At 38.9% G+C, this 15,586-nt stretch overlaps 1 protein-coding gene across 3 annotated transcripts in view; it reads left to right on the top strand.

The window, feature by feature from the left end:
- Positions 1-15,586, top strand: part of PARK2 (parkin RBR E3 ubiquitin protein ligase) — a 706,473-nt gene that overhangs the window by 315,510 nt on the left and 375,377 nt on the right. For all 3 annotated transcript variants that reach the window (XM_017813699.1, XM_017813701.1, XM_017813700.1), the window contains exon 5: positions 2,412-2,495. In XM_017813699.1, the coding sequence (XP_017669188.1) occupies positions 2,412-2,495 (84 nt within the window). The remainder of the gene's footprint in view (positions 1-2,411; positions 2,496-15,586) is intronic.

Genomic DNA, 15,586 nt, shown 5'->3' on the forward strand with positions numbered 1-15,586 from the left:
ATGGTTTGCATCAGGTTTAGCACATTTCTAGTGACTTGTATGCTGATTTTTAAATTCTCTCAAGACCTGAAATTATTTCTTACATAACTTTAAAATCCTTCTGCATTAATACTTGTTCCTTGGTTGGGTCATTTGCTCAACATTTTAATGATTTATGTCTCTCATGTAGATAGTAGCAGGTACAAAGATGTGTTTTAATGATATTCTACTGCATATTGTTCACTAGGGGAGAATATAAAGCAGGGAAAATACAAAGCATTGAATACGTGGATAGTTTTCAGTCTTTTAAATGATTCAGAGTCTTTGATCAAGCACTGGTCTCTATTGCTGACCTCTGCTTCTGACCTTTGACTTACTTTACAGGTCAACAGTTCTATCAGCAACTGCATTTTGAATAATTTTGTTATTTGAGATCTCGAGATAGTGCTTCTGGTTTTGAAGATTTTTTTTTTCACGTGGTCCTCGATTAAAATTCAGGTTTTGTTCTACAATAAAAAATGGCATCTTGGCTACTGGAAGGAAAGTACTCTGAGAGTAGAGTGTACTGTACTGTCCATTATAGTGGGCATCAATACGATAACCTGGTGGAATGTACACAGATTTCCAGTACTTCCCTCATACATTGAAAAAAAACACCTCAGTCCCCCCTGTTCTCCATATGATGCATAGGAGTTTCAGTTCAAGTTTAATATGCCATTTTCCAACTTCTTTTTTCCTGTCTGCCCTCTCAAAAAGGGAAGGAACAACTCCCATATGCCCAAAGCACAGAAATTTCCATACCTAGTTATTTGGGAAATACTCAACTACGTTTGATATAACTTTTTCTATTCAGTGGTGTTCTTTCTATTTCTTTCTTTATTCTGTCATTTTCCCATTTATACACCGGAAAAGTCTTCTGTGATGTATCTCTTTTAATGCATAGCTTCCTCTGTGAGCCATTTGGCTGGGTACAAGAGGGCCAGTTGCTTTAATCTCGCAATCAGAAGACTTTGTTCCTCTCACAGTGTGTTCTTGATTAATGCAAACTAATAATTGCAAACGCTACAGTGCGCAGTGTTACAACACCAAAAGTGATTGGTTGGCCTGCAGTTTGACAGGCTTTTCTTAGACTCAAGAAAGAAGGATAGAAAAATTGCATTTCAAAGTGTTTATCTCGCCAGAATTCCTAATTGTATTTTGACGCAATTATAGCAATGACATTTAGTAGTGCTGTTGCTAAAGAAACATTAACATTTTGAATGCACAGTTTTTTTCAAGGACAAATGTCTTTTTTGCTATTTTAGTTTTGAAGGTGGAAAAGTAAAATTTTCAAGCACACTAAATCTTTTGGGTGTGTTAAGTTAGCATTAATAATAAAATATGGCCCTGAATAATGCCAAGCGCAGATGTGGGAAAGGTTTTTCCTCATTTTTCAAACATAGAAAATGAGGCATAGTATAGGGTTTCTTTGTTCGGTTGGGGTTTATTGTTTTGTTAGTTTTTTCTCTCCACTCATCAATGCCAGACAGACACAAACCCAGTATATTCTGTCAGTCCATTATTCCTGCTGGATTAATTCCTGCTTGTCCCTTAAGAACTTGATCTAACTTTTGCTAGAACAAAAAACCCCAACACTATTGACTTAAAGCTAGGTCTGGTTAATGTTATCAAAAGAGTTAAATGAATCTGACTTTCTTATGGGTTTATGCCCATCATAACAGGTAAAGTAAAGAAGTGATGAATAGGGTGAGGTTTTTAGGAGGTAAAAATAGGAAGTTGTTAAGTACAGAGTGAGTGAACAGTTGATAGTCACTGATAGTGTGGGACTGTGCTCCTAGTTCCCTGTATATATGCTTTTAGCATACCTTAAGTGGAAGATAACATTTTTATTTCGAACAGTGAGCTGCTTTGTGTGAAAAGTGCTCTTGTACGCATGAGAAATGTTGTGAGGAAATTATTGCAGAGAGTGAGAGCACCATGCCATGTAGCACACTAGCTTTCTCTTGGAGATAAGAACTTAAAAAGTGACTGCAAAATTCATATTATTGTTTTTACTGTTAATAAATAAAAAAGATATTTTCCTCTTAGTCAGCTGCAGGCCAGTGTGTAAACAGTGTTGAATCAGAAGATGAGTCTTTGTAGCTTTTTGATTATGATTAAGTCAGTCTCTGTCTTAAGCTAAGAAAATATACCTACTATTTGGCTCCTGTTCACAACACTGACCTTAGAGTGGAGGGACCATATGTCCTATCTGTGACTGAGCTTTACTGGTGAATATTGTTGTATACTCTGATTGAACTGTAATAATGACAAAACTGTCTAGCTAAAATCTAAAAGAAATGGGGGTAGGAAAAGCAGCAATGAAATCAAATTTTATGTGTTTACTTATGAAGTGAATTAAAACCTTTATATGCTTTGGTTTTGGTTTGCAGGGCCCATCTTGCTGGGATGATGTGCTGATTCCCAACAGAATAAGAGGTGTTTGCCAGTCCCAAGGGTGCAATGGAAATGTAGCGGTAAGATTTTGTCATGTTTCTCCAAGTACGGTGGCGCTTATAAGAATAATTCCTTGTAACAATTCTAACCATGTTAGAATTTCAGTAATAAATGTAAAGCGACATGTATGGTACTTCAAAAGAGCTGTTCAGCATCAGATAGTATACCTCTGATGTCTGGCAAAATGGAGGAACTTGAGTCAGTTGCTGTTTGGAATGAAGGAGGAAATAATTTTATCTCATCTTTTGCACTGAAGTAGAACTCTTACATTTTCAAGTATGCATAGGTTAAATGCATAATGTAATACTTAAATGTTTATGCCGATGCTCATTTTAGAATTATTATGTATATCATTGCCCTGAAAGCTTCAAATTTCCATGTCATCTTGTATATCAGAACTTGCCTATCTGATTTCCAGGCTTTGTCCACAGGAGTGGGTTCTTCACACTGATTACTTTACAATCTGTTCTCCCATGTCTTTTTGCTGTTCTTTCCTTTGTTTCCTGAAGTTACATCAATGAAAAGACTGAGTAAGAAGGACCACAGGTATCTCAAATTCTCAATGAAGATTTTTTAAAACATTGCTTATGTATACTTACATCTTTTCATGTATTAGATATTTATAGTATTAAATACTAAAAAAGTTTTAAGAGATACTTCCTTCTCAGGAAAAAGCTTAATTTGAGTGTTCCTTCTGGACATAGATTTTTAAAGACAAACACAAAACTTCATATATATGGAAGGATTCTACTCATCAAAGATTTGCAGACTGGGACTACGTAAGCGCCTTTTTTCAGGGTTTCTCGCCTGCTCTGGTGCAGCCTTCTCTTTGTTTTCCCTAGCAAGATGGTTGTAAAGGGGCATGTCTATACAGTTCCATAGGTGACTCCTGCTTGGCCACAGATGGTGTCAGGAAATACTTTTATTTAACTTTAGGCACCAAATGATTGTTTAGCAGCATGGGATTTATGGCTGTGTCCATGTGCAGCCAACAGAAACTGCAGCTTTTGGGCTTCTGCGTCTTGATGTGCATCTTGTAATAGTGGCTCAGCCACGCTTTTGAAAGTGGCCAGTGTTAGACATTCAAGTGGTGTTCTCAGAGCAGTACTGTTGGAGTGTAAAAGCAAGCACCACTCTGCCTCTGGGCAGATTGGCTGTACTCTGCCCAGTTTTGATATGCTTCAGGAAATATTCTGGTTGCAAGAGGGTTGACTGCCTGACTTTGTTACCTGTTTGTTGTCGCTGTGCCACTTCTGTCCCTGGGAAGAAGTCCTTCCTGTTTTCTTTCTTTAAGGATGACACAGGAACATGAAGAAGGTAAAACTTGCTTTTGACAAGAAGTCTCCTTGGCAGGTATCCAGCTTGAGCCTTTATATACAAAAGCATGTGCTTAAAATTCCCAGTTTTGTCACCTAGTGGGACTTGCAGAATATATCTGACTGACTTGCAGCTACCAACTTATGACTTTTGTTATCCAACATATTTGTGAAAAAGGTACTGAAATAACAACACTTTTGGCAGCCCTGTCTCCTGAGCTACATCCCATTGCCTCAGTGAATCAGTTTTTATTTTTTAAAAGTAAAAAAATGAAGCAAGATAGCATCCTTTGTGAAGAGAGAAGACAAAAAGCATTGACCATAAAACTAAAATCTTAACTGGCTAATGTTGTGGCAAACAACCAATACTCAGTCAACCAAGTCCCATGACTCCAGTTGCTGTCAGTGCCTCTGGCAAGTTGCATATTTAGCAGAGCCAAGGATCAGTATTATCTTTCAGTAAGGCATCACTGAACAAAATTCAGGCGACACCTTATATTAGGCAGATATGTTGCAAATGCAGCTTCAGACCACCTGAACTACAGGGATAAGGCTGTTATTGAAAAAATGTGCTGCTCCTTTATTTCCAAACTTTATTTCCAGACACACTTGCCCTTTATCAGCTACAAGCCACTAAATCAATTGTGTTAAAACTGAACCAGACTGAGGTGCAAGAACAGTCCAAATTTTTATGATTTGCAACCACAATTGCTGGCAATATACATCTAGTCAAGAAAAATTAGGCAATGAAATGAATTTGACCTTTTTTTTTTTTCTTTTAATCTGCCTATCCAGTAGGTGACCCTGCACCAGGTATTTGAATTGGTGGCTTCTTGAGGTCCTCTGGTTGCTGAAAGGCATTCTTGTGCTTTTGAATGGTTTGTTTTTTTTCAACCTCACTCACTGTGAAAACACATCATCACTTCCTGGGAAATCTTCCAGTTCAAAGGATTAAATCACTGAGACTTTTGTTTTGTATCTTGCTGAGTGGGAAATGATAGGGATCCTACAGATGTGCTTCCAGAATTTGTCATTCTTTTCTGCTCTGGTAATACAGTCTAACTGTTTGTAACAGAATAAAAAATAACCTTTAACTAAATCATAATTTGAAACCTCTAAACTTTTCTTGGCTGTTACGATCTTTGAAAAATTAAATCATATTTTATCATTAAATATTCATTTTTGCATTTTCCTGATAAAGTTTGTGCAGTTATGTTTTGTCTCTCTTAAGTAGCTCCACAGTGTAAACGCTTCTTTACAGTGATGTGCAATGAAGAAGCTTTGAAGCTGTTAGTTGTAAGTTATCAACAAACTGCAAATACTGCTGTTTAAGGGGGAAAAAAAAAAAGATTGCTCCATTATTTCTCCCCAAGACATGTTTTGCTTAAAATTGTTTTTTGTCAGTTTTAAATTCTCATAAACACCAGTTTGCAACATACCTTCAAAAGGTAATTATATTTTCCTTTGAATACTAATTTATTTTTATTTTGATATGACATTAGTCTCTGACAGAAATTACAGTCTTTAATTCTTTTGGTATCAAAAATGTAAATATAGTAGTTGACAATATGAGAAAACAATGGAAATCAAATTTCAGTTCAGTTAAATAAAATTTTTCAAATATTGCCAGAAGATATGATTATCTTGATCATAAATGCACTGCGATTCGATGTGTTCTAATGTACTTCCAAATATGAAATGTATCTCTTTAATTTTTGTGGGTGCGCTCAACGTAAACTTAATTAAAATTTTCATATGATCTAGTCTCTGTGCTTTATTTGTGAATTCAACTACTTTTGAGCTTGTAGTGAGGGGAAAAAAATGTATTTTGTAAATAGTTGTAATTTCTAATTATGATCAAAAGAATTGCAAGAAAAATAAATATAAAAGGTAACCTTGCAATTGTAATATCTTAAAATATGCCTGAATTCTGACCGAGAAATTGGAGAACCTGGAACACTGGATATCGGTCCCATGTGCTGCCTGGGATACTTCCCCACAGCTTCTTTTCATATTCGTTTTGATTGTAAGCTGTTACGCCGCAGCCTCGGTTAGTGGGCTCTTGAGAAATTGTGTGCTGTAGCCATAAATACAAAAAGTTACAAAGACAGGTGAAAATGGCTAAACAGAGAATATGGATCCTGGAAAGGTAATGAGCAGTATTCATTTCAGAGATTTAATGTTAGACTAGTTTATGAAACAAAATGAGTAGTCAAGTGCTTTGAGAAACAGTTAACAAAATACACAGATTGTCCAAAGCAAGCTCAGTGTTGGTTTTTTTTCATAATAATTACAGTATATCAGAAACAATAAATTCATTCTGAATTTCTACAGCTTCAAAAAGATGAAATTGGTGTTAACACTTGTGTTGCTGCAATTGTAGAACACTCAAGTCACTTTTAAAACAAACTTTAATTATATTAATTAGAAAATGAAAGAGTCTACTTTAGCTGATTGACACATTTTAAATGAGGATTAAATTGGAGTATTTCAAGCTGTTTCACAAATTAGGACCATTCACTAAATGAGAGAGAACTTTGTACTTTTGGTGACTTTCTCAAAAAACTTTCAGCCAGAATCACTGTATGTAGCTGCGCAGGTATGGTTGGAAAGAGGTGTGGTTCTGTGAATTTGCAGATACTTTTCTCACATGAGCATAATTTAGTTACAGCTTAGAGTCACAAAATCATTTAGATTGGAAAAGACCTTTAAAAGCATCAAGTCCAACTGTTAACCTCGTACTGCCAGGTGCACCACTAAAACATGTCTTGAGGGTATTTCTGGTATAATTTTTGTGGATTCATGCTTGTTTTTACAAGTCATCAGAAAACACGTGATACTAAACGCTTTATTCAACCTTTCCTTATTCAAATGAGATATTACTGAAGGAGTGTTCTTGTTAGACTCAAACTTTTACCGGTCTCTAATATACATACAGAACATTTTTGTTTATCATTCCATGAAGTGAATTTCTGGTGGCAAAGAGGGCTATTCTACTTCTGTGTATAAAAAGGCTATTACATTTTCTTTCTCTTTTTAGGCTTATGCTTTGTAAAAGTCATCAAGAGCCATACAAATAATATGCCTCTTTTCATAGGTAGACAGAGAGCTGTGACACCACTGTAAAGCACTGAACTGGTGATTTCATGGGAATCAGCTACACATCAATCCTACACTCCAGTGAACATGCATCAGTTTCTGAAAGACATTGCCGTGTCTTCAAGGCAAAATATAGGGCAAGTGGTTTTGAACTTTAGAAACCTGTGGAAAAAGTACTAATGTTCTGTTTGTGTTGTTGGGATTCTCACTTGATGCGCTAAACCAGTTGATGTAGATTAGAAAATCTCAGAAATAATAATGAAAAGGTTAAAGACAATTATAGGTTAGATATGGCTTAAGGTATTGGGAATAAGGAAAAATGAAAACCTGATGAAGACTGCATCAAATGTCCATCATCAAAACTGAATAGCAATTTATCTCTTCTCCAGTCCCCAGTTAGGCTTCAACAAACCATTTCTGAAAGAAGCAGTGGGACTTCTGTGAACTTTTACAAGCGGTTCTGTGCAGGGCTAAGAGTTGGACTCAATGATCCTTGTGGGTCTCTTCCAACTCAGCTTATTCTGTGATTCTGTCATCTCTGAGTACTGGATTTTCTTAAATATCAAGCTTTATAGCAATCTCCTGTGTCCAGAGCAAAGATTTATATTCCACTTTTGAGCATATGGTCATTATATGTGATTTTAAATGGTCAGATTCCACTGTATTGTAGCATCTGTGTTGGAGGCTATGTTTGGGAGCAAAAAGTTTGCAACAAGAGCCATGCTCTGCTATTTAATTATGTAGCTTTTTCTATTATTTTTTCCCATTCCTCCTGTGTAACTTGAATCTTGCCATTTTATTTTTATTATATTTAAATTTTTGAACATTTTTCATTAATATTTTTCCTATTCCTGCTTGTTTATTATCATTAGATTTATCACTGAGGAGAGCAATATTATGTGATCTTTTCATAGTCAGTCTGTTCCACAGGGAGTCTATGTTCATCTGAAATAGGTTGGACTAAGAAATCAAGGGAATAGTATTCAGCTTGTACACTTTAAATGTGCAGCTTACCAAATGATTTTTTTCTTTCAAGCATCCAAAGCTATTCTTTTCAAACATCACCGTTCAGATGAAATATGCTTCAGTTTTCATCTCATTTTGCTTTGATTGGCTCAGACCTCAATTTCAGTTGAGAACAGAAATAAATTCTGTAGCAGAGTATCACAAGTAAAGTAGTAAATTTAGTGATGTTATCAAAGTATGAATATAGTAAAGAACTATCATCTCATTATAGGAAGGCTCTGATACATTGCAATATTGTTTATTCATTATTCTGGGTGTACAATGATGTGGTTGGTTATTTGTGAAAGGAACCATGTCTGTCTGTCCTTGGAGCTGTTATAATATTTTCAATGTCATAATATTACTATGAATAATTTAAAAAATTCTGGGATGTTTCTTAATACAAAGAAACCATGTTAGTTTGCCTTATGCTTTAGAGAGTGGTCCAGATATCATATGCTATTAAAAAACATTTACCATTAGTATGATGGAATAGGAGTGCTAATTAAAATACCAGATAAGAATCCTTGTAACAACTTAATATTTGTGGAGTAAGATTATCACAGAATCATTTAAGTTGGAAAAGACTTCCAAGATCCTCAAGTCCATTTTGACAAATCCCCCACCTTGTCAACTAGACCACAGCACTAAGTGCGACAACAGACTGTTCAGTGCTTGACAACCCTTTCTGGGAAGAAATTCTTCCTGATGTCCAACCTGAATAGCCCCTGGTACAGCTTAAGGCTCTGTCCTCTCATCCTGTCCCTAGTTGCCTGGGAGAAGAGGCTGACCTGCACCTGGCTACAACATCCTTTCAGGCAGTTAGAGTGATAAGGTCACCCCTGAGCCTCTTTTTCTTCAGGGTGAAGAACCCCAACTCCCTTAGCCATTATAACAGCTTCTTTATCCAGTCTTCATAGAGTGCTAGAATGACTTGGGTTGGAAGAGACTGTAAAGTTCATCTAGTTCCAACCCCTCTGATGTGGGCAGGGACACATTCCACTAGACCAGGTTGCTCCCATCCAACCTTGCCTTGAACAATTCCAGGGCTGAGACATCCACAGCTTCTCTTGGCAACCTATTCAAGCGCCTCACCATCCTCACAGTGAGAAATTTCTTCCCAATATCTAAGTTAAACGTACTTTCAGTCTGAAACCATGACCCCTTGTACTATCACTACATGCTTTTATGAAAAGTCCCTTTCCAGCTCTCTTGTAGGCTACCTTCAGGTACTGGAAGGCTGCTATAAGGTCTCCCCAGAGCCTTTTCTTCTCCAGGCTGAAAAACGCCAATTTGTCATCTTGTCTTCGTAGGAGAGATGCTCCAAGCCCCATTCATCTTTCTGACTCTCCTCTGGATTTGCTCCAACATCTTAGTGTCCTTCCTGTTCTGGGGACCCCAGAGCTGGATACAGTATTCCAGGTGGGGTCTCATGAGGGCAGAGTCGAGGGCAGAATCACTTCCCTCATCCTGCTGGCTGCACTGCTTTTGATGCAACCCAGGATTCAGTTGGCTTTCTGGACTGCAAGTGCACATTGCCAGGTCATCTTCTTGTACACCAGCACCACCTGTATGTCCTCCCAAGGACTGCTCTAAGTTCATTCTCCTCCCAGCCTGTGCTTGTACTTGGGATTGCATCAACCTAGGTGCAGGACTTTGTACTTGGCCTTGTTGAACTTCATGAGGTGTGCATGGGTCCCCTCTTAAGCCTGTCAAGATCCCTCTGGATGGCATCCCTTCCCTCCAGTGTGTCAACAGCACCACACAACTTGGTGTCATCGGTGAACTTGCTGAGGGCGTGCTTGATCCCACTGTCCGTGTTGCCAACAAAGATGTTAAACAGTGCCAGTCCTAGTGCCAGTTCCTGAGGAACTCCATTCATCGCTGGTTTCCACTTGAACATTAAGACATTGAACACAACTCTGAGTACAACCATCCAGCCAATTCATTATCCACCGGTTGTCTGTCCATCAAATCCATGTCTCTCCAGTTTGGAGACAAGGATGTTGTGTTGGACAGCATCAAATGCTTTGCACAAGTCCAGGTAGATGACATCAGTTGCTCTTCCCTCATCCACCACCACCGTAGCTTCTTCATAGAAGGCCACCAGATTTGTCATGCAAGATTTACCCTTAGTAAGGCCATGTTGGCTGTCACCAATCACCTCCTTATTTTCCATGTGCCCTAGCATAATTTCCAGGAGGATCTGCTCCATGATCTTGCTGGGCACAGAGGTGAGGTGAGACTTACTGGCCTGCAGTTCCCTGGGTCATTCCTTTTTCCCTTTCTAAAACTGGGGGCCATATTTCCCCTTTTCCAGTCACTGTGAACTTCACTGGACTGCCATGACTTCTCAAAAAGGGTGGATAATGGCTTAGAAACTTCATCCACCTAAGGATCCATGGATGCCTCTCATTAGATCTCATGGACTTGTGCAATTTCAGGTTCCTTATGTGGTCTCAAACTTGATCTCCCACGGTGGATGGTTCTTCATTCTTCTAATCCTTGCCCTTGCATTCTGCAACTTGGGTAGTGTGGCTGGTGCACTTACCAGTGAAGACCGAGGTAAAAAAAGTCATCATTTTCCATATATCAAAGAGATATTCTCTGTAGAAGAGAATTATTCATATTTTATACAATACAAGTTTGAGAATATCTTTCATATTTACCAGATACTCTGGCTACTGCTTTTACTGTTTAGGGACTGTTATATTATTTTATTCACAGTGCTATGGCAAGTAAAAGGAATAAAACATAAATGCAAGCTAAATAACAAGCAGACCAGATCCATCATTTTAGTTTTCTTCTCTTTTCTATTTTGTGATACAAGAAGAGCAAACTGGCAAACAATTTCAGAGAATTTTCTGATTTTAAAGCCTCTTCCCTTCACAAACCTATCCATTCACCAAAGGAAATACTAATATGGCACAGTTTTATAGTAGTGATGCCGCCAGTGCCAACTGCAGGGGTGATACATTCTGCTTACTTGTGTTGATATTCAGGTCTTTGATTAGACAATTTAACCATAATATTATCCTGAGGGTTCCAGTTTAGCTGATCATCTACCAAAAGCCTTAGTCATTTCAAGTTGCTGCCTTGCTGGACAGAATGGCCCTTACTTTCAGTGATGTGACTTTATTTCTGGCTGTTTTAAAATGCATATTATGTTTTTGATCTCAGATAAGCTGTTTATATGGCTTTGTCAGTGACTTTTAGTTTCATTGTTCCCACTCCTCCAGACTTTGTGCTATCTAAAATATTTATTTCTTTATGCCTTCTTTATCCTAGATCATTAGGAAATGTTTTGAATAGCATAGGGCTAGGAGATGATCACTGAAAGTCACCTTGACAAACAGACATTTGATGATTCACTGTGGGAAATTACATTTTGAAACTTATCAATTAAATGTCTCACTGATCTCATAGTGTTCTAGTTTCTTAATCAAAATGTCAGTGCTGTATCAGATGCCACACATAAATCTGGGTAAATTCCCACATCGCTATTATGTTGTTCCACTAAGTTTGTAATCTCATAAAAACGTCAGATTAGTTTCATAGAGTTTAGTTACTATAAAACCTTGTTGACTGACATTAATTACACATCCTTCTTTTATTAATCGAGCAGTTTATTAGCTATTTATTGTATATAGGTGTGGTGTCAGGTTTACGTGCTGATAATTGCCTAGATTATCACATATAGAGCTTCCCTAAACGATGACATGATGTGGTTGTGTTCCTATAAAGCTCTGTATTTTAAATCATCTGTAAATCACACGGAAACATAGAATATGCTGAATTGGAAGGGACCCACAAGGATCATTAAGTCCAGCTCCTGGCTCTGCACGGGACCATCCCCAAGAGTCACACCATGTGCCGGAGAGTATAATCCAAATACTTCTTGAACTTAGGCTTGGTGCTGTGACCATTTCCTTGGGAAGCCTGTTCCAGTGACCAACCACCCTCAGGGGGAAGAACCTTTTTCTAATATCCAACCTGAACTTCCCTTGACACAACATCAGACCATTCTCTTGGGTTCTGTCACTGGTCACCACAGAGAAGAGATCAGTGCCTGTCCCTCCTCTTCCCCTCACGAGGAAGTTGTAGACTGCAATGAGATCTCCCCTCAGTCTCCTCCAGGCTGAACAGACCAAGTGACCTCAGCCACTCCTTGTACACCTTCCCCTCAAGGCCCTTCAGCATCTTCGTTGCCCTCCTTTGGACGCTCCCTAATAGTTTAACATCTTTTTTATTGGTAGTGCCTAAAATCTTATGTTTGTGATGCCTTATCTTTATGGTGCCCAAAACTGCACACAAAATTTCAGGTGAGGCCACACCAGTGCAGAACAGAGCAGGACAATCCTCTCCCTCGACCAGTTGGCGATGCTTTTCCTGATGCCCCCCAGGACACAGTTGGCCCTCCTGGCTGCCAGAGCACTGCTGACTCATTTTCAACCTGCCATCGACCAGCATCCCAGGTCCCTTTCCGTGACACTGCTCTTCATCATTTCATTCCCCAGTCTGTATGAACATCTGGGGTTGTCCCATCCCAGGTGCAGAATCTGGCACTTCCTCTTGTTGAACTTCATGTGGTTGGTGAGTGCCCAGTCCTCTTATTAGTTGAGGTCTCTCTTCAGGACCTCCCTGCCTTCGAGGCAGTCAACAGCTCCTCCCAGTTTTGTATCATCTGCAAACTTGCTTAGTATCCCTTCCAGTCCTGTGTCCAAGTCATTTATGAAGATGTTGAAGAGCACTGTGCCCAAGATGGAACCCTGTGGAACCCCACTAGTGACAGGTCACCAGTCTGATGTTACCCCTTTCACTATTACCCTCTGTGCTTGACCCATGAGCCAATTGCTCACCCACCACATGATGTGTTTATCCAGCTGTTTTGGACATTTTGTCCAGAAGGATCCTGTGAGAGACAGTATGGAAAAGTTTACTGAAATCCAAAAAGATTACATCAGCTGGCTTCCCTTGATAGGCTAGATGGGGTACCTTGTCATAAAGGAAATGAGGTTGGATAAGCAGGACTTTCCTTTCATGAAGGCTGTGACCAATGACTGCTTTATCTTTCAGGTGTTTTTCAATACTTTCCAGAACTCCATAACTTTACACAGCACTGTATTTAGACTGACAGGCCTGTAGTTTCCAGGATCCTCCGTCTTGCCCTTGAAAATTGGGACAACATTTGCCAGCTTCCAATCAGCCGGGACTTCTACATATTCCCAAAACAACCCAAAAATCATTGAGAGAGGTTTTGTGATGACTTCAGCTAGCTGTTTGAGGATTCTGGGATGAATCCCATCAGGCCCTGTAGGTTTGTAGAGATCCAGCTGAAGCAGCAGATCCTGCACAGTTTCAGGGTCAACTGGGAGTTGATCATTCTCACAGTCATGGTCCTCCAGTTCAGGGCAGTGAGACCCCCTTGGTCCATCATCTGTGTTGAAGACAGAGGTAAGGAAAGCATTAAGCACCTCTGCCTTGTCTCTGTCCCTGTTTGGGAAGTGACCATCCTCATCCTGTAATGGGCCAACAATATTTCTATACTGCTATTGCCATTAATATATTTGAAAAAATTCTCCCCCTCCCCTCCCCCACCATTTCTGGAAGCTTCAACTCCAGTTGAGCTTTGGCCACACGAATTTTCTCCCTGCAGCAGCAAGCAGCATCTGTGAATTCTTCCCATGTCACTTGACCTTGCTTCCACTGGGCATACACCCTCCTTTTTTGCCTTATCTTCAAGAGGAGATTCCTGTTCAGCCAAGCCGGCCTTCTGCCTCACCTACTTGATTTCCAACATTTGGGAATTGCCCTTAGGAGACAATGCTTAAAAAGTGACCTGCACTGATGGACCCCAGCACCTGCAAAAACATTTTCCTCGAGGACCTTACTTACTAATTTCCTGAGCAGCCTGATGTCAACTCTGCTCATGTCCAGAGCTGAGGTTTTTCTTGTACTTTTCCCTCTGTCAATAGAGATTTTAAACTCTCTCACTTTGTGGTCACTGTGGCCAAGGCAGTCACCTATCTTCACTCACTCATGAAATTCACTCTGTTGACAAGCAGCAGATCAAGGAGGGCATCTTTCCAAGTCGGCTTAGGATGACAACTCCATAAGGTTGTCATCCAGCTTTTTGAGGAATCTTCTGGCCTAGATTGTACGAACTGTGTGATGTTCCCAGGTAATTTCTGGCAAGATGAAGTCTCCAATAAGAGCAAGGGCAGTTGACTTACAAGTGTCCCTTAGTTCCTCAAAGAATAATTCATCAGTGTCATTGTCCTGGCTGGGAGGTCTATAGCAGACTGCTACGATGACATCCGCATTATTTGTTTGCCCCTTGATTTTTACCCAGAAGCTCTCAACTGTGCCATTGCCAACTGTGAGTTCCATATATTCCAACCCTTGAATTACATTCAGTGCCACACCTCCAAATTACATTCAGTGCCACACCTCCACCTCTTCTGCCCCGCCTGTCTCTCCTGAAGAGCCTGTAACCATCCAACAGGGTGCTCTAGTCAGAGGTCTCATCCCACCAGGTTTCACTTATGCCAGTTATGACAAATCTCTGGGACTGGGCCAAAGCGAGGGTGGTTTTGTTAAGCCACCAGTGCATTTTCTGAGGAGGAGAGAAGAGGGGAACAGTACTGAAACAGCACCTTGGCACTTGGGAATAACCTGCAAAGGTGCTGTGATTGTATTATACTAATACAGGACCTTTAAATTGATATACTTGAAAGCAAGCAGAGATTAAAAGTGTTTACCTCAAATGCTTGATTGTGAAGAAAGATACACAGCAGTTTACTGTTCTTAGTATTTAAAGATCTTTAATATGTTTTGGAGTTCTTTGCATGTTGTTCCAAAATATATCAATGCTATGTTTCTTTTCATATTCTTCTTTAGAAAACCATAATTAAATCTTTTTTTTTACAGATATTCTCAAAGTAACCACATTCTGGAGTAGATCAATTTTTTCTTTATAAAGAAATTCTATTATTCCACTTCTCAGTTCAGAAAAATCAATGATAGGTGAAAAAATGAATTATAAAATAGAATTAATTCCATACAGGGACAAGAAGTTAAATTATTTATTTTGGAAATAGAAATTGTAGCTTATGAAATGAAAATCTGTCCTAATTTTTTTAAAAAAGGAAAGTGAATACTTATTCACTCCTCATATTTCCACAATATATTGGATGTTTTCTCATGGGCCACAGACAGTGTCTGCATCAAAACCCATGACTAGCAAACATAGCAAGTATGATTTAGATCCATTGATTATATATTCATTATATTTTTTCTTTTGACTCTTTTTTTAAAGTGACCTTTCTTTAAATAATGAGCTTTTCTGGCTCCATGGAAGTCCTTAAACTGAGATTAAGGCAGGTCTCTGGAACTGTTTGTCAGTTTTCTCACATCACCAGTAATTAAGAACTGCTAATAGTTTTTCTGAGCTGGAATTTTCATACACATTCTAGCAAACCCAAAGGAACTCAGTAATTTTTGCTCTGTGCTTAATGGTGTCAGTAAGTTTAGCTCATCTTGCTTGGACTGATACCACCATTTTTATTTACATGTGTGGAAATGTCACAATTTTGTAAAAGATCAAACAGAAAGCGATGAAGATTGTAATGCTTTTTTTAAAACAAATCCTCTGCTCTTTTGGATGTTGTTCTTTACTTGTTAACACTGTC

The sequence above is a fragment of the Lepidothrix coronata genome, unplaced genomic scaffold (assembly GCF_001604755.1).
Source record: "Lepidothrix coronata isolate B3197 unplaced genomic scaffold, Lepidothrix_coronata-1.0 Scaffold42, whole genome shotgun sequence".
Classification (NCBI taxonomy): domain Eukaryota; kingdom Metazoa; phylum Chordata; class Aves; order Passeriformes; family Pipridae; genus Lepidothrix; species Lepidothrix coronata.